Here is a 20,938-nt window from a genome sequence, read left to right as displayed (position 1 = left end):
CTCGTGGCAGTGGCTGGGCATTGGCCCCTCCCTGACGGTTAATGATCAGGGAGCAGCAGGGGTGCGGGGTGCCTAGGACTAGGCTCTGGTTCCGGGTGTTCTCCAGGCAAAGACTCTGGCCCAGAGAGGGTTAAGTCTGCCTGGCGCATTGTTGAATGGGTGTCAGAGAGAGGCTGGCCAGCTCCTCCCCGATTTGCATTGACATAACAGCTGCCTTCTGCAGCCGGTTTGTGTCTGTGACTCTCCAGGCATCCTGAGCAGCGGCTGCTACTTCCATGGGCTGCTCATCCCAGGACCCTATGGTACGTGCAGACTCCTCTTTCCCATCCTGTGCACTCAGCCTGGTGTGAATGGGTGTTCGAGGGCGACTGAGAGTTAATGGAGATCTCCAGCAGTGGGATGGGGAGAGGGTGGCGTGCAGGATCGAGATAGTCAGGATTGGCCTCATTCTTGGGGTGACACTGCTTAGCTCCCAGCTGGATTGTTTAAGGGTTGGAGGTACCAAAACAACTCATCACTTTGGGGTAGGGGGTTCCTTCCATCTGGAGGTGCTCACAGGAAATCTGGATAATAGGTGGCACATGGAGATCCACCCTGTCTGCTGTCCCAGCTCTGCCGTGTCTGATCTCAAGGGGATGCAATTGGCTGGATGTCACCCTGCTGTGGCTGAGGAGTGGTTGGTAGATCTGCCATCACGTTTCCTGGGGGAGCTTTGCAGTGATTCCTGGTAGATGCAGTTTCTCTATTTGATCTGCTGAAATAGGGCAGGGGATGCTGCATGGGGACTGGGCAGAAAAGGACAGTGACAAGAGGGTAAGGTGGCTGCAGGCAGAGCTAGTTTTTATATGAGGACCTCGCCCCTTGTCAGCTGCTCTTGTCCCAAGTGCCCCAGGGACAGAGAGACTCTGGATTCTCTGACTGCTCAGCTGTTCTCTGCACTTGTCTCTCTGGCTCAGACATATCTCAGGATGGCTAACACAGGGTAGGACCCAGGGAAAAATACTGAGTGCCAGGAACCTGGAGTGTGCAGAATCAGAGCTTGTGTCAGCACTGCCTTGCCTGAGGGCAGTGTGCTGGTCCCTCTACCTGGGGGCGGCATGGCGTCTCACAGGCACTCCCGTAGGCAAGAATTGGTGACTGAAATGTCTGTATGGTGCTGATGCTGGAATGAGGCTAATGCTAATCAGGAAGAGGGTGAGGGTGTCAAGGTGGAATGCAGTGCTGTTAATAGATTGGAAAGGGGTACTGGGAGCCCCCTTTGCTCGCTCTCTCTCTCACACACACACAGCAGTATCCTTGCATTAACTAAAGTCTGGCTTGGAGCTATTCAACACTTCATTCTTCCACTACAGGAAGCCAGAAAGCATCCACACTCTTCCAGTTTGTGGGGGAGGAAAAGGGGAAGCTGCCTGTGAAATGTACGAGTGATGCAGCCTTTCCAGGGCACTAAACAGAGGAATGAAGTGGTTGGGCGTGTGGAGTTGATGTTGCTGTCCTGGGGGTGCGTGTCCTGCCAGCCCTGTATCCACGCTAGTGATAGTGTTCAGATTTTCAGTTCCTTGGACATGAGAAGAGAGTGAAGCACTTGTGTACTCCCAGTCTTTGTCCTTGGCAGTCCCCTGCTCCTGCTGTGCCTTCCCTTTAGCACAGACACTGCGCTGGGTGAGCCCCTCCCTTTGCATGCAGCTCCTGTCCTGGATTCCCAAGGTTACAGGGCGGAGGCTACCCGCTGTCCCATCAGCAAAGTGGAGGGCTCTAGTTTCACAGGGCGTGTCCAGAGCTGACTGACCACCACCAGCTAATATATTATGAAGGTGTTAAACCCTGTGAATGCTACTGTTAAGAATGTCAGTTAAAATATTTTTAAATACAGTCTTTTCTCCTAGTCTAGACAGAACCAGAGGGCAAGAGGCAGGTGCAGGCTTGGCCCCATGAGCACTGGCCAGAGGCTGCTGTGTTGTGGGGTTAGTGTAAAGAGGGAGACGCAAACCCTGATGAACAGTGATGGAGCAATTGAAAGTCTGGTGAAGCCAACAAAAGACTTCTTAATTAAGTGGGGGAGGGGAGCCAGGGCGAGGGGCTGGGGTTGATCAGGCTGGGACTTGGAGTGGGAGTGGAGCGGGGAAGAAGGGAGGGAGTTAGACACATTTATCACACAGGGAGGAGGCTGGAGGGGAGGAGCATGGCTGCTGCACACTCACTCTTTCTCTCTCTCTCTCTCTCACACACACACTATACTGCGGCAAATTCTGCAGCTGGTGCCTGCTGGCTCCTGACTGCAGAAAAGACAGGCTCTCTGGTTCAAACACTCTGATCTCAGGGACAGGGCTTTATCCCACTCCCAACAGCATTGATCCCACTGGGAAAACCCCCCCCAAGCCAGGCATCATCTCAGGCAGACCAGGGTCCCATCTTCTGTCCACAGAGGCTGATGGGTTAGGGGGGTCCCTCTTGCTACAAGGAGATTGGTGCTGCCCCTCCCTCCCCCACTGCCCCATGGTTGCAGTTCAGCTGAATGTTCCTCCTCTCACATAGACGTTATTACAAATAGGCAGAGGAGATGTGCAGGCACTCCTATGCCCCATTTAGTCTGTGTGGGCACAAAAAGATGCATGGGTCTGGAGTTGTTCCTTCCCAGGCCAAAGCATCCATGAGAAGAATTTCCTGAGGTGAAGCATGCAGAGCACAGCCCCATTTGCTGCTCCTGCCCATGTCAGTGCCATGAACACAGCATTGACCCAGGAAGATGTATCCTTAGCAGGTGTGGGGGATGGGGGATGTATAACAATTCAAGCACAGGGGCTATGGGTTGTGAATGGCCAGTACAGGCAGGCAAAAGCAAGGGAGGGGATGTGCACCAGGAATGCAGCTGTGGCTGGTCTAGTGGGGTTGGAGTGGGCATGGTGGATATGGGCCTAAGGGCTCTGGACAGTGGGGGGTGCAGGGGAGGCATATGCAGAATTCATCTGGGGGATTTTTCAGGCACATAGTCTCCTATGGGAGTTAGTCTTGTGTTCTTTGCACACAGACTCTTCCTCTCAGTGAGCCACCCAGGGTCGTTGTGGCCTCACAAAAGGAAGGGGAAACTGTTGAGTAAAGAAAAAAGACCCTATGATGTGTCTGTCTGGAAATAGATTATGAAAACAACAGGGGAATCTGCCTGCAGCCCTTGGCTGGTGGATAGACTGTGTTACTGTGTGCCTGCCTTTGAATGGTACATAGGATTATTAGTGTGGGAAAGTGTCTGTGGGGCCTCCACCAGTGGGTATTTCATAAGGACTGGGTAGCCAGGTGAGAGGCTGCCTCGGGATACTCATGGGGATTGGACCTGTTGACTGATGGCCTGTGAGCCAGGGGATGATCTGTGGGGAATATGGCCTGTGGGGCAGCAGTTGGGAACCCCCTTGGTCACTGGGCAGTTTTTGTGGACTCAGCAGATGAGGGAGAGAAAAGAGCGAGTTGAATCACTGTATGTTTCTGGGGAGGGTTTGTTGGGATTGGAAAGGAGGGTTCTTTTCTCTTCCAAAGATAGTTTCAAAATTCATTAGACAAAATCTGCGGTTGAATTGGTTCCTCTGTCATGCCCTGAATTCCAGCACAGGCTGTGTGGCTGTTGGGAGGAAACCCTGGGGGAGGCACCGAGATATTTTTATTCCAATTCCCAGTTTGTGTCCAGTTTCTCTCTGCATCCCCTTTGAGCTGCCGATTCAATCCTTGGGATTCCTCCCACAAACACACATGCTTTCCTTCTGAGTGGAGTCTACCTCCACTCGAACACACTCCTTCTTTAACTCATTAATGTACAGTGGCTGTGCTCCTGCCAAGAATGCCTCATTCCCCCGCAAGTGTCTTGTGGCTCCAGACTAAAGTCAGAATGTTTGTTCTCTGTGCCCAGCTCTTCAACAACCTTTGTGTATATCCTGGGCCTGAGCACCCCAACTCCTCTGCAGTCAGTGGGAGCTGCAGGTGCTTAGTACCTCTAAAACTGGCCTTTAAATCTTGCTGGGCCCATCTCTCAAATGGGTATTTTCCAAAGGATCTAAGTGACTTAGGGGAGCACAAGTCCCTCTGACTTTCAATTGGCCATGTGCTCCTAACTCACTTTGGTGACCCACTAACATCAGAGGCCTGTCTCTGGTCTTTGAGTGCCTTGGAGGGAAGGTGCTGGAGAAGGACCTTGGATGATTATTGTTACTAAAGAATGACGCATTTCTGCTGTCTTCTGTCAGCACTAACCTGAGCACAGAATAAAGCCCAGCGCTGGAGGAGAAGACTAGCCAGTCTAAAGGGCTTTTGGGAAGCCTGAGTCTATCTGCTAAATCCAGTTACCTGGGATGTGGGCTCTTGTTAGTTAAATGCCTCAAGGTCTCAGTTTAACAAATTGTTTTTATTGAAGATATTCATCTAGCACAAAGCAGACTGTCTTATGGCCACTTTTCTTCTGGAAAGGAGAGGGGTCCAGTTCATCATTAGGGTGGACATTAACAGAGTTATATAAAGAGACGCCCCACCCCATGCAGTAAAACACACTTCACAAGCTGAATTCTGATCTCAGGACAGTAAGGTTTTCCCCGAAGCTGCCATTAGTGATGCACAATGAGTTTGCAGTTTCTAGCACATTTCCTTGAGCAGCTGGTTCCTGTATCTAGGCACTAGTGCCCCCAGGGCACTGCTGCCTTGTTATTTTTTTCAATGCAGAGATCCAGTCTGTGGAGGCTTAGGCCTATTTTTCATAATGTACCAGCCATACAAATAGATCATACCAATTAGATAGTGCCTTGCCTTTTGGCAAGTCCAGGTCATTTGCTTCTTCTAATGACCTTAATAATTCCTAAAAAGATTTTGCCTAAATTCCCTTTTCACCTGCCCTTTCTGAACTTTCTTTCATGCATCCTGATTCAAGTGCCTCACCCCTGCCTGTATCAGATGGGATCCAAAACAGAATCTTAGATGATTAAGAACTAGAACAGAACAGCCCTTAGCATCTTTATTCTGTATGTTGCTTGACTGTTGTCTGAGCCTTTCAGAAGACACTTGTGACACCAATCTCTAAAAGGAGAAGCAGGAGAGAAACCAATAATTACAGCCTGGTTAGCTGTGTTTCTGGAGGCCTCCTGAAATGGCTTCTTATGGATAAACTTGGATAGAAGTGGGAGTTCTGCCCAGAGCTTATGAGAAAGAGATCAATTCAAACAAAGCTGATTGCATTCTTTGGAGGAAGAACACAGAATATAGGTGATAGCTGGATCAGTGGCTTACATTCACCTGGAGCCTTTTGCAAGATACACACAGGTGGCTATCAAATGAGATTACAGCTATAGGCATCAGCAGTAAGACAGTGAGATGGCTGGAGAGTTTTTTTTTTTTTGAGGTTAAAAGTGTTTTATTTTCAGACAACTTATGTTTTTATAACTTATTACAGAAATGCTTAGAGGTCTGCTCGAACTCCAAATCCAGGTCCTTTGGGTGGTTCAGTCAGAGAAGTAAGACCACCAGCTGGCTCACAAGAAAAGCATCCATTTCTTGGGCCAGGTTTGGGAACTCTGCCAGCCTTTAGTTCATCAATTTTGTCTTCAATATCTTTTGGTGTCAGATCTTCACAATAATTATCATTTATTTGTACCATCGCAAGCGCCTAAACATTTGACTTCTACCAGTGTGAAACAGGCAGGAAGTGTAGAGTACAATCTAATGGCAGTGAGTCCTCATGCAGAGGAGTAATAAGTGGGGACCCCTTGCCCAGGGCTGGGATCTAATGCAATTTATAACACATTTAAGAGCCGCTGAAAGTAGAACTAGTTGTGAGGTCTGAATATTTACAAGCAATACAGAGTTCAGATGGAAACTTCACCCCATGCAGGAAGATTTGGGGAAATGGGCACACACAAATGGATTATGACTTCAGGGTCAGGAAATGTGAAGTTAGGTATCCAGGGAAATTCACCTAAATGGCAGAATCTTCATTCACAGAAAGAAAAGGAGTACTTGTGGCACCTTAGAGACTAACAAATTTATTTGAGCATAAGCTTTCGTGAGCTACAGCTCACCATGAAGTGAGCTGTAGCTCACAAAAGCTTATGCTCAAATAAATTTGTTAGTCTCTAAGGTGCCACAAGTACTCCTTTTCTTTTTGCGAATACAGCCTAACACGGCTGCTACTCTGAAACCTGTCATTCAGAGAAGAGGTGGGTGGCGGTGGAGCAATGCCATGAGGTTTGGGAGTTCAGGTCTCGGTGTATGGCTGCGGTATGGTACTGTACCTCTTATCTAAAGCGGTGACTCTCCCCAGGGGGCCTGCCCTAGGGGGTGAAGCATCTGTCAGTCTCTAAGCAGTTATGCTTCCCTGCCACTTTCAGTCCAGTCCAGGTCTTGCTGAATGATTCTAGAGCAGGGGTTCTCAAACTGTGGGTCAGGACCCCATTTTAATGGAGTCACCAGGCTGTGTTAGACTTGCTGGACCATGAGGCTGAAGGTGAAGCCCAAACCCCATCACTTGGGGTCCAAGCCCCAGCGCCCGGGGCCAAAGCCCAAGCCCGAGGGCTTCAGCCCTGGGTGGCAGGGCTCAGGTTACAGGCCCCCCACCTGGGGCTGAAGCCCTTGGACTTTGGCTTCCCTGTCCTGGGGTAGTGGGGCTTGGGCTTTGGCTTTGCCTCCCCCATCCCTCAAGGTGGTGGAGATCAGGTGGGCTCAAGCTTTGGTTTCCCCCTCTTGGGTTCGTGTAGTAATTTTTGTCAGAAGGGGGTCACGGTGCAATGAAGTTTGAGAACCCCTGTCCTAGAGGCTTTTTTACCACCTAACTAAAAAACAAACCCAAGAGATTCCTAAGTCCTCTTTTTCCCTTGTGTGGCTCTCTTCAGGTTCTGATACTGGGCCCACCGCAAGGGTATCTGAGCACTATGGTAGCTGGGCTCCGTGTGGCTGGCTGTCAGACATTTATGTTGTGCCCAATACCATGCTACTCTATCTTGCCTGCTCACGGTTGTTCCTTGTCATGTGTTTCTTTGGTGTAAATTCCCCCATATTCAAATCTGGGGATGACATCAAACTTGGAGGAAGAAACAGCCTATTGCCACCTGGTTTCCACTTACCTAATCTGTCTGGGACATAATAGGGGAGGACAGATTATGGGGCACCCATTGTTCCAGCAGCATCTGCAACATGTAGTGTCAACAATTTCTTAGTCTCTAAGGTGCCACAAGGACTCCTCATTGTTTTTTCAGTGCAGGTGAGTGGATCTAAGATCAGGGCTAGGTTTGAGTGTTGACTAATGCGGTGGGGGAAGCCAGCATGGTCAGATAGCATGAGGAAAGTGAGTCCACCTGTTGTGAAGGGAGGGCTGGCATGAGCTCAGTATGAGGCAATGAGATGTATATGTAGAGCCCTGCATGGATACAAAATTTGTATTCGCATCCGATCCATGATCCGCAAACATGGTCCGCAGATGTCCACAGATGTAAAGCGGATATCCGCAAATTTGCAGGGCTCTAGCTATAAAATTTGGATCCACATCCATCCACGAGCCGCAAATGTGGTTCATGGATATCCACAGATGTAAAGTGGGTATCTGAAGGTTTGCAGGGCTCTATGTATATTCCTGATGAAAGGCATTGACTGAGGTGCATTGTCCCCACTGTGATGCATGGGGGAGGGTGAACCCAGTGCGATGTGGGCTTGGGGGAGCACCTCTGGTTCTCTCCAGCTGCCACATTTTCAATACTGAACACAGAATAACAAGGCATTTGCTAATAGAATGGACATGGGTGACCCAAGTGCTATGTGCATTTATATAACCTTGTAGACATAGGTGAAAGAGTGCCTTGCACATCAGGCTGTAAATCAAACCCCAGGAATCCAGACCATGTAGAGAAGTTGCAAGGTGGCACCCAAAATCCAAGCATGCAAAGTCAGAAGAAATGACAGAGGCACAGGATAGCTGGTTTCAAGTCAGAGGCTGGTAACTGAGAGAAGTGGGCCCTCATGCTTCTCTTTCCTTCTGCCATGGTTAGTTTATTGGCTTCATTTTAGATGTAGATGACATTCTGCATAGTGAGGCATTGGGGGTTCCCAGAATGCAGCAGGATGAGAGGCTTGGAGATAAGAAAAGCTAGTGAGGAGTGAGCAGTATGAGGAAGTATTAACATCCATGAGTGGGAATGAGTCTTGGGGCATTTGAACAGACTCCAAAATGCAGTAAGCAACGAGAGGGTTCCTTGGGAGCCTTTGCCAAAAATATGCCACCTAAAATTTGCAAACTGGAGGGAAGGTTGGGGTGATTTCCCCGCTTCTGATAACTATCTCCTCCATTGGTACAGCTAAATCCTTCCTGCAAGAGAGAGCTTATATGTGAGGATCATAAACATAGTGTTGAATAGCACAGTAATGCATCAGATTTAATCTGTTGACAGGTACCTGTATTTTTTAAAAGAATCCCTAGGGGAGAGATACTTCTTGGTCATTCTACAAGCTTCTCACCCCACCTTACACTTCAGATGAAACAAGATGGATCCTGGGTTGTACCACCAAAACACTCGGGAGCAAAATGTAATATTCCCAGCCAAGTACATCTTTATCAAGCAATGCTGCATAGTTGTGTTGCAGCATTTCTTGGTTCTGCTGATAAGAAAGTGTCATTGCTTAAATGCAGAAACAATGAATTATTTCATTTGCCTACTGTAACCTGGCACATGGAGTTTATCTCAGGATTAAGAGGGATATTTTTGTGGGGTCCCCTTGTTAAGATATTGGCAGCAAATCACAGATACAATTCCACTGAAAAGGAACAATATAAGGAGCTAGCAATGGCCAGCACGGTCCCCTCAAGGTTAGTAAACATCTATCATGGGACTGGAGGAGTAGGAGGCAACCAGACAAGGCAGAGTCTCATGGAAAAGATGAATGTTGCAACAGACACAGCTAATGCTGCCACAGGGAGGAAGGGTGTGAGAGGGTTTTAACAAGCACCAGAAGGGTGGGGAATGAGGCGAAAAGCCTGGCTCATTATTAACAGGGAGATTAAAACAGTTGTTCTCAAATGGCTGAGTCACTGAATTGCTTTTTAAAATGGTCTATAACAAAAAAGTGAGACAGACTAGTCAAACAGCATGAGCTGAGAGAGCGAGCTGGGTTCTCACCACTCCATGAAACTTGAATCAATCGGGGGTCCCAGGTGGTGGTGGTAATTGAGGGTCCGGAGTGCTGGAGTCAGGCAGAGCCCCCATCATGATCAGTCAGAAGAAGATGAAGTCCCAATGGAACTGATTCAGATTTTGGATCCAGGCATCAGAGTACTTACTTGAGCGTGGGTAGGAGTTTTTGTAGAGAAACAACAATGGTTCAAGGGAGAACACTAGATTTGTTTATGTGTAAACAAGGGAATATACCAAAGTTGTTTTGTTCAGACTAGACCATGGGAGCTGATCATTCCTGTCTTTGGGTGGTGTTCCTTGGAGGGCGCTCACAATGTAATTAGGGAGCTTCACTATTTTGGATACCAATAAAGGATTTATTACTAGAATTGGTCTGATAACTGCTGAGCTGGGTGTGTGCAGGCTGGGTTCATTAACATCTGGAGTAGAGATCCCGCATCATGCAGTGTTTCCCTGCTTTTCTGGTCCCAGAATTTCATGCGGTTCTTGCCTTGGAATCTCTGTTCTCCATTTTGAATGCTACTGGAGATGCCTCCTTGCCCCATCTTCGATGCAAATGAGGCTAAGGGAGTTTCCTTAATCCTGTCATCTGTATCCCAGGGGTCTAGGTGTGTCTCCCACTGCCTTTTCATTAGGGTGACCAGATGTCCCATTTTTGTAGGGACAGTCCTGTTTTTGGGGACTTTTTCTTATATAGGTGCTCATTACCCCCCACCCCCGTCCCGTTTTTTCACAGTTGCTATTTGGTCACCCTTCTTTTCATTGCTTTTTGTAAATCTTTCTTCTGATGCAGATTTGGTTCAGTCAGAGGCTGGCGGGAGGTAGGGGGGGAAAGAAGGTCTTTTCTGAGTCCGACAGACTGGGTACTGCGCCCTGGTTCCCCAAGAACACAGAGCTGCAAGGTAACAATGTCATCTCTTCTCGCTTCTCTTTTCTCTGTGACATTCCTAAATGTCACCTCTTTAGACTCACTGTGTACAGTGCTACTGTCCATTTTCTCATTGGCAAAGCACTACATCCTAACCTGAGTTCAGGAAAGCATTGACTTTAGTGAGACTTTAGCACATACTTAATGCTTTCCTCCACTAGGGTCAGAATATGTCATCTCTCTGCTTGCAAGCTGTATCCTGTTTTCCCACCGTTTGTCTTGTTTTTTAGATTCTAAGCTCTTTGAGTTAGGGACTGTTTCTGTCCACGTGCTTATACACTGCCTAACATCAAGGGGCTCTGATCCTGACTGGGACCTCTGGCACCACCACAATACAAATACTTACCAATCATCATCATCATTAAAGCTCTGAAAAGTACCATGCACATAATAATATCCCCATGTTCAAACACCAGTGACTCTTCATTCAGTTCAAAATCACCCTCATTTTAGAATCCGCCATGGTCTTGTTCCCACACATTTCAGAGACCATCTTTGCTGCCTTTCTCTGCTCATCTAGCATTGTCATTTAGCAGTATGTCCCAAGCAGACTGCAAAGAGCTACAAAAGGATCTCACAAAACTGGGTGACTGGGCAACAAAATGGCAGATGAAATTCAATGTTGATAAATGCAAAGTAATGCACATTGGAAAACATTATCCCAACTATACACGTAAAATGATGAGGTCTAAATTAGCTGTTACCACTCAAGAAAGATCTTGGAGTCATTGTGGATAGTTCTCTGAAAACATCCACTCAATGTGCAGCAAAAAAGCAACAGAAGGTTGGGAATCATTAGTAAGGGATAGATAAGACATAAAATATCATATTGTCTCTATATAAATCCATGGTACACCCACATCTTGAATACTGCCTGCAGATGTGGTCGTCCCATCTCAGAAAAGATATATTGGAATTGGAAAAGGTTTAGAAAAGGGCAACAAAAATGATTAGGAGTATGGAACAGCTTCCATATGAGGAGAGATTAATAAGTTTGGGACTTTTCAGCTTGGAAAAGAGACTACAGGAGGATATGACTGAGGTGTATAAAATCATAACTGGTGTTGAGAAAGTAAATAAGGAAGTATTATTTACTCCTCATAACACAAGAACTAGGGGTCACCACATGAAATTAACAGGCAACAGATTTAAAACAAACAAAAGGAAGTATTTTTTCACACAACGCACAGTCAACATGTGGAACTCCTTGCTAGAGGATGTTGTGAAGGCCAAGACTATAACAGGGTTCAAAAAAGAACTAGATAAGTTCATGGAGGGTAGGTCCATCAATGGCTATTAGCCAGGATGGCAGGGATAGTGTCCCTAGCCTCTGTTTGCCAGAAGCTGGGAATGGGCAACAGGGGATGGATCACCTGATGATGATTACCTGTTCTCTTCATTCCCTCTGTGGCACCTGGCATTGGCCACTGTCGGAAGACAGTATACTGGGCTAGACAGAGCTTCGGTCTGACCCAGTCTGGTCGTTCTTATGCTCTTATTGACCTCTGGCCTATCCCGTCACTCTTAGTATGAGAGCCTCTCTGGAGAGCCCTGCCCATTGACTCTTGATTGATTTCACATACCGACTGAAGATGTTTTCTCCTTGCCAATACCTGTGACTCCCTCACCCTCACTTGTTACTATTTCTCTCTGTAAAGTATTTGTGGACCCAAAAATAGATGCTGTACAAAATAAAGATGTATTGTAGCAGTTTTAAACTATGCTCCGCAGATCACCTATTGGTGGTCCACAGAGTACTGGCTGGGTACAGCTGTTTCCGACTGCTGAAGTGCACTAAAAAAGCTAAAAATACTGTACCATACTTTGTTAATACAGCAGAACCTCAGACTTATGAACACCTCGGTAAGAGAGGTTGTTTGCAACTCTGAAATGCTCATAACTCTGAACAAAACATTGTGGCTGTTTTTTCAAAAGTTTACAACTGAACATTGATTTAATACAGCTTTGAAACTTTACTCTGCAGAAGAAAAATGCTGCTTTTAACCAACTTAATTTAAATGTAACACGCACAGAAACAGTTTCCTTACCTTGAATGAGGTGTGTGGTTGACCGGTCAGTTCGTAACTCTGAGGTTCTACTGTACTGCTTTTTCATGTAAGCAGTTGCTGTAATTATCACATGTGCTGGTGAATGGAAGGGGAGGTTGCTACAACATAATCTCTTTATTAAACTGTGGTCCAACATTATGAAGCAGTTTGATGTGCCTTGTTGTATTCTGTTGATCTGTGAAGGGGATAGGTATTTAGTGGGTAACTGCAGGTACCAAGTTAGCCCTACTTTTAATTAATATCTTTACTAGTGATCTGGAATGGGATGTAAACACTGTGTTGATTAAATTTACTGATTATAGTAAATTATGAGGTGTTCAGAACAGCCACGATGGACAGAAGGATAATCCAAAGGACCTACAGAGAAAGGAATTTTTGGAGGGAAATGACAAAAGGAGATTTCATTTGGGACAGTGCTGCTAATCCAAACCACGCCCATTCAATAGGAATATTAAGAAAGTAGTAATAGCTGAAAGAGATGTAGGAGTGATATGACATAGATATGAATACGCTTGCAGCTGCCAAAAAAAAAAACCGCCCAGTACATTTGGGCCGCATGTGCTGGGGCATAATGTCCTGGGACAAAGGTGTGCTGCTCTCTCTGTGGGTCTAGCCACCTCAATCCCAGAAGAGCAACAAAACTGAAAGGGAAGATTAAAAGAGTTTCTGATATGTATCATCTGGCCAGACACTGAGAATAGTGTGAAAAACATGTTTAAGTTTAGAGAGGAGGGAAAACCCAAGCAGGAAGAAGAATTGTTTGGGGGTCCAAGACACGTAAATTCTGGGAATGGGTTGAAATTAATCAAAGGAAAATTTAGGGTTTTCAGAAATACAGCCTGACAGTGAAAGGGATCCAGATGGAGGACCATTAAATTTTAGAATTCGCTATCTGTAAAAATGAGAGAAGCCTTTCTTTCTCTCACCCTTGGTTTGTTTTGTCTATTTAGACTGTGAGTAATTTGGGGCAGGATGTGCCCATGTCCATGTCCCCAGGGAAGAGTACAGAGTCCCATCACTTGAAAAACTGGAGAACGAACTGTAGTGAATAATCCTGCCTTGCACCAATAGGGGTTGAGCTATATATATCCTGGTAGTGCTCTTCCACCTCTCTCTCATCCCTCAACCTGTGTGGGCTCTGAGCACCTGGGCTTCTTCAAGAGAAAAGATGGGGGAGGCTGCAGCATACCTCTCTAAAAGCCACAGGGAGAGAAGTATGTATTGAAGACAGCAACAGTTTCTGAATACTGTGCAAAAGAGCAACCATCACACATGTTCCTCTTCACTTTCTGTTCCAAAATTTGTTGTGTTGCTGTGGGGTTGTTAAACAGCTGCTGTGCCCTACCCTAGAAGTAGCTGCAGCTCAGTGGGGGTGTGAATGATCCGTGTGTGTGTGCACGCGCACACACACTCCTTGGGATTCTTCCTGATGACTGCTTATATCTATACCATGCCTGTCATCACAGTCTGTGAGATATAACACTTATCTCCAGTGCTGATGGTGCAGCCAATATGGGTGTCACATTATCTTGGAAGCTGAGTTCACTATGTTGCTAATACCCTTGGGGAGTGTGGGTCACCATCTCCTAGAGTTAAGGGAACTAGAGACTGGGAAACTGTGGCCTGATTTCCAGTTTGGGGGTGGGGAATGGAACTCGGGATATGGGCGTGAGCCTTCTCCACATAGACAGATTCCTGGGAGTGGAGATGGGGAATGGGATAGCAGCCACTGCTGGGGCTCAAGCCAGCACTGTGCAGACTCCCATGTTTCTTCGAAAGGTCAAATGACAGTCAGATGTTCCTGTTTGTTTTCTCTCTGATGTCTGGCAGAGTTATGCTGCTTGCACAGGGCCAGGCTGCCTCGCACAGACATGCCACTCACCAGCTAGCTCCTGCTGCCAAAAAACAGATAGCACAATTATGGAATTTGCCTGCCAATGATCTCGCCTTTCTGGACTCCACTACAACCCTACAGCTGGCCCCATGCTCAGCACTTCCTCCCCTCAGACCCACTACAAACCTACAGCAGTCCCCATGCTCAGCACCTCAACCCCACAGCAGGCCCCATGCTCACCACTTCCTCTCCTCAGACCCACTACAACCCCACAGCAGGCCTGAGGCACAGCACTTCCCCTCTCAGCAGGACTGGCGGGGGGGAGCGCGAATGGGGCAATTTGCCCCAGGCCTCGGAGACAGGGTGGGGGCAATTTCGGTGGCAAGTCTTTCAGTCCCTCTCCTCCTCGTTGGCGGCAGCTCAATTGCTCCGCTTCAGTCTTCTGCAGCAATTTGGCAGTGGGTCCTCCTGTCCTCTTCCTTCTTCGGCGGCATGACTTGGGTTTTTCTTTTTTTCTTCTTCCCCGCTCGGGGCGGCAAAACTAACTTTTAGTTAATGGAAGGGGCCCCTGAAATTGCTTTGCCCCAGGCCCCCTGAATCTTCTGGGTGGCACTGCCTCTCAGGCCCATTACAACCCCCACAGCAGGCCCGCCTGTCTGGGTTCCTTTCACAGGCCTGCTGATGCCCCTCACTTGTGACTTTGAGCACCCCGATGCCTGGCACTATTTCCCAAATCACATAGGCAGTCCGTGGAAATTGAACCTGGATCTCCCAAGTACCAGGCTAGTACCCTAGCCACTGGGCCATCCTCCTTCTTAGCTCTAGAAATTCAGATCCCCCGTAATACCAGGTTAGGGAGCAACTTCTCCAGCATGGGTGGGACCCTCTGCCACCAGTGTGGAGCCACCCTTTCCATCAGCACAGTACCCCCCATAATGGGCTAGGGAACAGCTTGTCCTGATACTAGGTTTGCAACATCCCCTCTGGCAGTGCTACCCCATCTGTGGCTGACAGCCAATCCTCGGGCTTTCTTTAACGCTCCAAGCATTGAGTCCATCTTGCATTAAGAGAGGGGAAGGTGTGTGTAACATATGGGATAAAAGTAGGAGCTTTCCTCAATATTCTGTGCAAAACTTTTTTTCTGGCCTTTATAATGACGCTCCCCCAGGGCTGCTTCCTTGTATTTGCATTACAGTGCCAGAGTGGGAATGAATATGTTGTTCTCTCGCTCTCTGAACAGACCCATTTTGGGACTGAAATCTTTTTCTCTCTGGCACTGAGGAAGCTACAGTTGGAGATTTCTCAGCCTCCTTATAAAAGAGCCAGTTACCATCTCGGAGTGATGATGTCATTTAAGAATGAAGTAGATGGAAGCCTTTCAGTTTGCAGAAGACTATGCTAAATTATGCAGATATATGCACCCAGTGATCACTCATGCAAAGCTGGGGCTGTCTTCAAATGTGGCCTTTTGTTTATACAGATTCAGAAAGGCCTTGAGTCCTGTAATGTGTGGCTCAGAGCCATGCTGAAGTGTGGGAGAAGGCCAAGCAGCTGCAGAGGTTCAGGGCCTCACTGCAGGAAGAGCTTTTTGAGGAAAAACTCTAGGAAAAAGAAAAGGAGGACTTGTGGCACCTTAGAGACTAAAATTTATTTGAGCATAAGCTTTCGTGAGCTACAGCGAGTCAGGATATTGAGGTCATGATATGGCAGTAACTGCAGCAAGTTTTCCCCTGTAGTGTCAGCTGGAGAAGTTAATCTTCACTTTAGCACCTATACACTGTTTTGTAGTGTCAGTGGCTGCTGAATTCCACCCAAGAGGCTGTTGCACTATAGGGGAAAGGATCCCTTTATAGAGAAACTGTAAAACTCCTTGAGATCCTTTAGAATTGAAGCTACAGCGAGAAGTGCCTTCTGGTACAATCACTCAAAGCTGAGTGACTCAGCACGTAGTTCGTGGAAAGGAACAGCCCTTTTCTGGTGCTGCTCCTCCAACAAGACTAAATCAGAAGAATTGTGTACCTGTATACATGAATCTTCGTCTGCACATTTTATATATAGCCATTTATATGGGGTGGGAGGCAAAGTATTGTCATGAATCAAAAACTATCTAAGAGATAGGAAGGAGCATAGAAATAAATGGTCAAATTTCATCATGGCAAAAGATGACCAGTAGGGACTTCAAGATTCCACATTAGGTACAGTGTTGTTTAATCTATTAATGCTCTGGCAAAGGGCATTAACACTGAGCCAACAAAATTTACAGGTGACACAATGTTATTTAGATCCAGAGAAGGGTGTGAGGAACTTCAGAGGGACTTAACGAAGTTGAGGGAATGGGCAGTATGGTGACAGAGGACGTTAAAAATCAATAAATGTGAAGTAATTCACATTGGGAGGGTGGGGGAAGATAAACTTCTCATGCACCTTACAGAGTTTTATATTAACTGAATCAATTCAGGAGAGGGACCTGGGCATCACTGTAGACAGCTCCATGAAGACCTGCTAAATGTGCAGCTGCAGTCAGAAGAGCAAACAAGATGTTAGGATGCATAAGAAACAAGATGGAGAATAATGCAGAGACTCTTATAATGCCCTTATGTACCTTTATGGACTGGCCTCACCTGGATACTGAGTTCAGTTCTGGTCACACCATCTCAAAAAGGATGTAACAGAATCTGAGGAAGTTCAGAAAAGGGCTACAAGAATGATTTGGGGGCTGAAGAAACTCTTATGAAGTGAGGTTAAAAAGATAGGGATTTGTTTAACCTTGTCAAGGACACCAATAAACAGGACAAGATAAAAGTCTAAAATAAAGAATGGTTTAGAGCTTCTCATCTCCTGATCTCATAACACAAGAACAAGGGGACACTCATTGACACTGAAAGGTGGGGAATTTAGAATCACTAAAAGGAAATGCTATGTCATACAATGTGTAATTAGACATTGGACCTCACTGCCACATGATATTGTTGAGGCCAAAAATTTAGCAAGAGTCGAGGAGGGGATAGATTAGGCCAGGGATCCGCAACCTTTGGCCCGCGGCCCGCCAGGGAAGCCTAGCGGGCTGGGCCGGTTTGTTTACCTGCCACGTCCACAGGTTCAGCCAATCACAGCTCCCACTGGCCACAGTTTGCCATCCCAGGCCAATGGGACTGTGGGAAGGGCAGCCAGCACATCCCTTGGCCTGCGCCAGGGGTTCCCTAGCGGGCTGTGTGCCAAAGGTTGCCAATCCCTGGATTAGGCAGTGTAGCCTATGGAATAGAGTGCTGGACTGGGATTTCGGAGACCTGCATTCTATTCCTAACTCTCCCACTGGCCTGCTGGGTGTTAGCAAATCACTTCACCTCTCTGAGACTGACTTTTCCCATCTGTGAAATGGGGACAGTGATACTGATCTGCTTTGTAAAACGCTTTGAGATATGTTGATGGAAAGTTCTATATAAGAGCTATTATTTCTACTGGTAAGACTGTCCAGAGTTGTCATAATTAATGTGAAGAATGAGAGTATTGAGAAGGAGACAAACCTCCTGTTTCAGGGCCAAAGCCAATCTCCACTATTAGGGGTTAGAATGAGACCTTCACAAAGTAGATTATCCCACATCTGCTATTGTGGGGTTCTTGCACCTTGCTTTGAGGCACCTAATGGTGCTGGCTGATGCCTGAGATAGGATATTGGACTCAGTGGACCAAAGGTTTAACCCAGTGTGGCAATTCCTATATTTGACTGCACAGACTCTGTGATGATTATGGTAATACAGAACATACATGGAATATGCAAAGTTAAAATTAAGACTCATGCAATTGGAATTTTAACCTTAATGTTTCATAATATGCAGGGAAGAGGTTTGCAGCTAATATATAGTGTTCGTGAGTATCATTTGACAGGGCCTAAAGAGCGCAAAGCCAGAATGGTGATGCTACTCCAATAATTGGTTCATTAATAATATCTTCCAGGTGACTGAGGTTGAGGCTCTCACCAGACTGAGACTGTTTTTCTGTGTACTGTAAACTCTTGACACTGGGAGCCAGGCAGAGCAAGGGCCAAGTGTGATCACAGTACGATCTTTCAGGCGTATCTCTCCCCTTTGCCAGAGCACTCATGTGGGACAAAGTGCTGTGGGATTCATTCCATTAGTATAAATGACTCTTTCTGTAACCTCAGTTACTTGATTCTCTATTTCTGATTTAAATAATTTTTGACAGTAAGCGTAAAGAACCCCCTCCCCCCCCCCGTGCATTTGAATCCTTTGCCTGTGTAGAAGAGGCGTGTGGAACTGGCTTCTTCTGAATAGGCTCTACAAAGGGAGCTATCTGTAGTGGGCTCTTCAGGTATGAGCCCAACATGCTCATATTCAAAGTCTTTAGGGTAACCTACATTTCCCTGAGCTGCCTTGACCTTGGACCCACCAAGGATGTGGATCTCAGGGAAGATCAAGAGGGAAATCCCTTTGGATACTGCTCTCCTTGGTGTTTTGATCTATCACCTCCTGGGCTCTGGGCCTTCATGTTGTACTCTAGGTTCCCACTTTGATGTTAAGTGACTGTATTGCACTGGGGATATGAATAAGAACATCAGAACGGCCATACTAAGTCAGACCAAAGATCCATCTAGCACAGTATCCTGTCTTCCAACAGTGGCCAATGCCACGTGCCCCAGAGGGCATGTGAACAGAACAAGTCCATTCCTGTCACTCATTCCCAGCTTCTGTCAAACAGAGGCAAGGGACACCATCCCTGCCCATCCTGGCTAATAGCCACCGATGGTCCTATCCTCCAAGAACGCATCTAGTTCTTTTTTGAATACTGTCTGTCATTCCCCATGTCTCTCTTTCTTACTGCTAGTTCTCCTGAACTTTTGGCAGGAACTCAGCAGAGTGATTCTGGTTGCTTCAGTTGCAATTCTCAATTCTATTAGCCCCAGTTGCACTTGGTGCTTCTCCTGAGCCTGGATCTCTTGCCTCTGAACTCAGATCAGAAAGCTCTTCATCTAGAGCATGGTTACAGGGCTGTTAAAAGGGGATCCTTGTACTTCTCTGGGAAAGGCTCTTCTGTACTTGTGGAATCACGTCTGTGAAATAGAAATGATGTAAGCATTCAAGAGCCCCTAGAGATGATTCCAGTCTCTTGTGCCTTTACCAGTCATTTTAGAATTTTCTTTCTCCTAGATGGAGTGGAAGTTCTCCTGTCTGCCATCTTTGCTTCTATGTGCCTGTGCAGAGGGTCTGTCTCGTCATCCTTTCCAAGACAGTATATTAAAGGGCCAGTGAATGTGTTTATTCAAAATCATGACCCATGAATCCATGAGATGGAAATCTTGGTTCCCTCAATACTTATCCTGTCTTTTGAGTCAATCTGCCATTGAGGCCAAGAACTTAACAAGAGTCCAAGAAGGATCGGTCAGTTATATGAATAACAAGGATAATCAGAGTTATAACTGTAATGATCAAAAAAAAGCTTTGGAAGGGATGTAACTGCTCCTGGGGCACAAGCTGACCTAACTAATAGCAGTCAGAGTAAACTGTCCATGGGGCAGACTATCCCAGAACTGCCTGCTGTAGGGTTTCTTCCTCTGAAGCAGCTGATCTTGGCTAAAGTCAGCAACAGGACATGTGGCTAGATGGTCCACTGGTTTGATGCAATCTGAGAATCCCTGTGTTCTCTGTGTAATGGTCCCTATGTGTATTCTACTTGGTGCGCATGCGCTCCATGGGCCTGAGTCCAGAAGATTTTTGCCGGCAATGTCCACTGCTCCATACCTGGGCCCCACTCCTCCTCATGTTCCAAACTGAGAGTATAAGGGGCAGCATGTACCGACTGCCTCTCTGGTTCCTTTCTGCCATCCATGGTCTGAGACAGCATCTCTTCAGTGTCTGTAGTGTTTGCTAGCATCCTCTGCATCAAACTATAAATATCTATAAATAACTCTTAGATAATAGTTTTAGATAGTTTTTAGCAGTTGGGGGCCAAGCTCTTGGGATTCAAAAGCTGAATGTCCTGGGGTCTTCCCAGTCAACGATGACCATGTCAGATGCCTCTGTTGCCTCAGGGAAGCTCACAGCCCCTCAAAGTGCAGCATTTGCTGTTCTTTCCCAAGCCAAACCTGTCAAGCCTGTGAGTACAGGCTTCAGAAATTCTTAATGGCTCTTGCTATAAGGCCCCAGTCTGACCTTGGGCCATCAGACCCACCCTCCCTCAGTACATTCTGCAGAAAAACTGGGTAGCGCCCCCTCCGAGCACAGTGATCTCTGGCTCCAGGGCTGATGGGAGTAGAACTAAGAACTCCTCCAAAAAGGGCAAGAGGTGGATAGGAAACACTCTCCCAAGAAGTGAGAGAAATCTCCCTCCATGTCCTCATCCAAGAAGAATACCTATTCTCCAACACCTTCCAAGTCAGGTGAGACGCTGTGTGTCAGGAGCTCACAAGGAATGTGGTACTAATCTCCTGGCTCTGAAGAGCAACAGCATCCCAAAACCAGTGTTGATCTGCAGGAGCTGGACTGTCCCAAGTACAGTGAGAGAGAAATGAAAGTGGACAGTTCCCACACTAATGGCACCATCACACCATGGTAAGGAGTTGTTGGTACCAAAGACCATCATCATGTGTGCTGCAAAAAAAAAAAAAAAGGCCCTCCTCTTGCGTCTGGGGATAGATACATTGCTTCTGAGGGCACTGCTAGCTTCTCAGGCCTGGAATCCCCAATTTTCTCATGGGAGATCTCCACACCATCGTCCAGCGCATGAGGGGAAGGGAGAGTCACTCACTGGTACCTTCTACCAGCCAGGGCATCATAAGATCCTGGGTACCAACAGCACTGCCCATAGAGTCGGAAGTTTCCCTTTCTGGTGGCCATCACTTCAGCCAGAAGAGTCGGAGAGTTTGGAGGCTCTTATGACTAATATGCTTTATATGATCTTCCATAGGGATTCCTAGTGATTCCTGAAGTTCACCCTCACAGTGATC

At 46.8% G+C, this 20,938-nt stretch overlaps 2 protein-coding genes across 7 annotated transcripts in view; one reads left to right on the top strand and one right to left on the bottom strand.

The window, feature by feature from the left end:
- PPIP5K1 (diphosphoinositol pentakisphosphate kinase 1) overlaps positions 1–20,938 on the bottom strand; it is a 199,230-nt gene that overhangs the window by 4,734 nt on the left and 173,558 nt on the right. The window contains exon 32 of one of the 5 annotated variants that reach the window (XM_037911086.2): positions 5,356–8,323. The exons of 1 other annotated variant lie outside the window; for it this stretch is intronic. In XM_037911086.2, coding sequence (XP_037767014.1) covers positions 8,322–8,323 — 2 coding nt within the window. In that variant the 3' untranslated portion in view covers positions 5,356–8,321. Of the gene's footprint in view, positions 1–5,355; positions 8,324–12,123; positions 14,036–20,938 lie in introns of those variants that run through there. 3 more of the 5 variants (XM_043523301.1, XM_043523302.1, XR_006284115.1) reach the window with 3 other exon arrangements.
- The window catches only part of MAP1A (microtubule associated protein 1A), a 111,225-nt gene that overhangs the window by 68,025 nt on the left and 22,262 nt on the right, over positions 1–20,938 (top strand). The window contains exon 1 of one of the 2 annotated variants that reach the window (XM_027822004.3): positions 203–302. The exons of the other annotated variant lie outside the window; for it this stretch is intronic. The gene's annotated coding sequence lies outside the window, so the exon portion shown is untranslated. Of the gene's footprint in view, positions 1–202; positions 303–20,938 lie in introns of those variants that run through there. 2 annotated transcript variants of the gene reach the window in all.

Source organism: Chelonia mydas, chromosome 10, assembly GCF_015237465.2.
Source record: "Chelonia mydas isolate rCheMyd1 chromosome 10, rCheMyd1.pri.v2, whole genome shotgun sequence".
NCBI classification, from domain to species: Eukaryota; Metazoa; Chordata; order Testudines; family Cheloniidae; genus Chelonia; species Chelonia mydas.
Note: the sequence above shows the minus strand (reverse complement) of the source record. Positions and strands in the feature narration are given on the sequence as shown.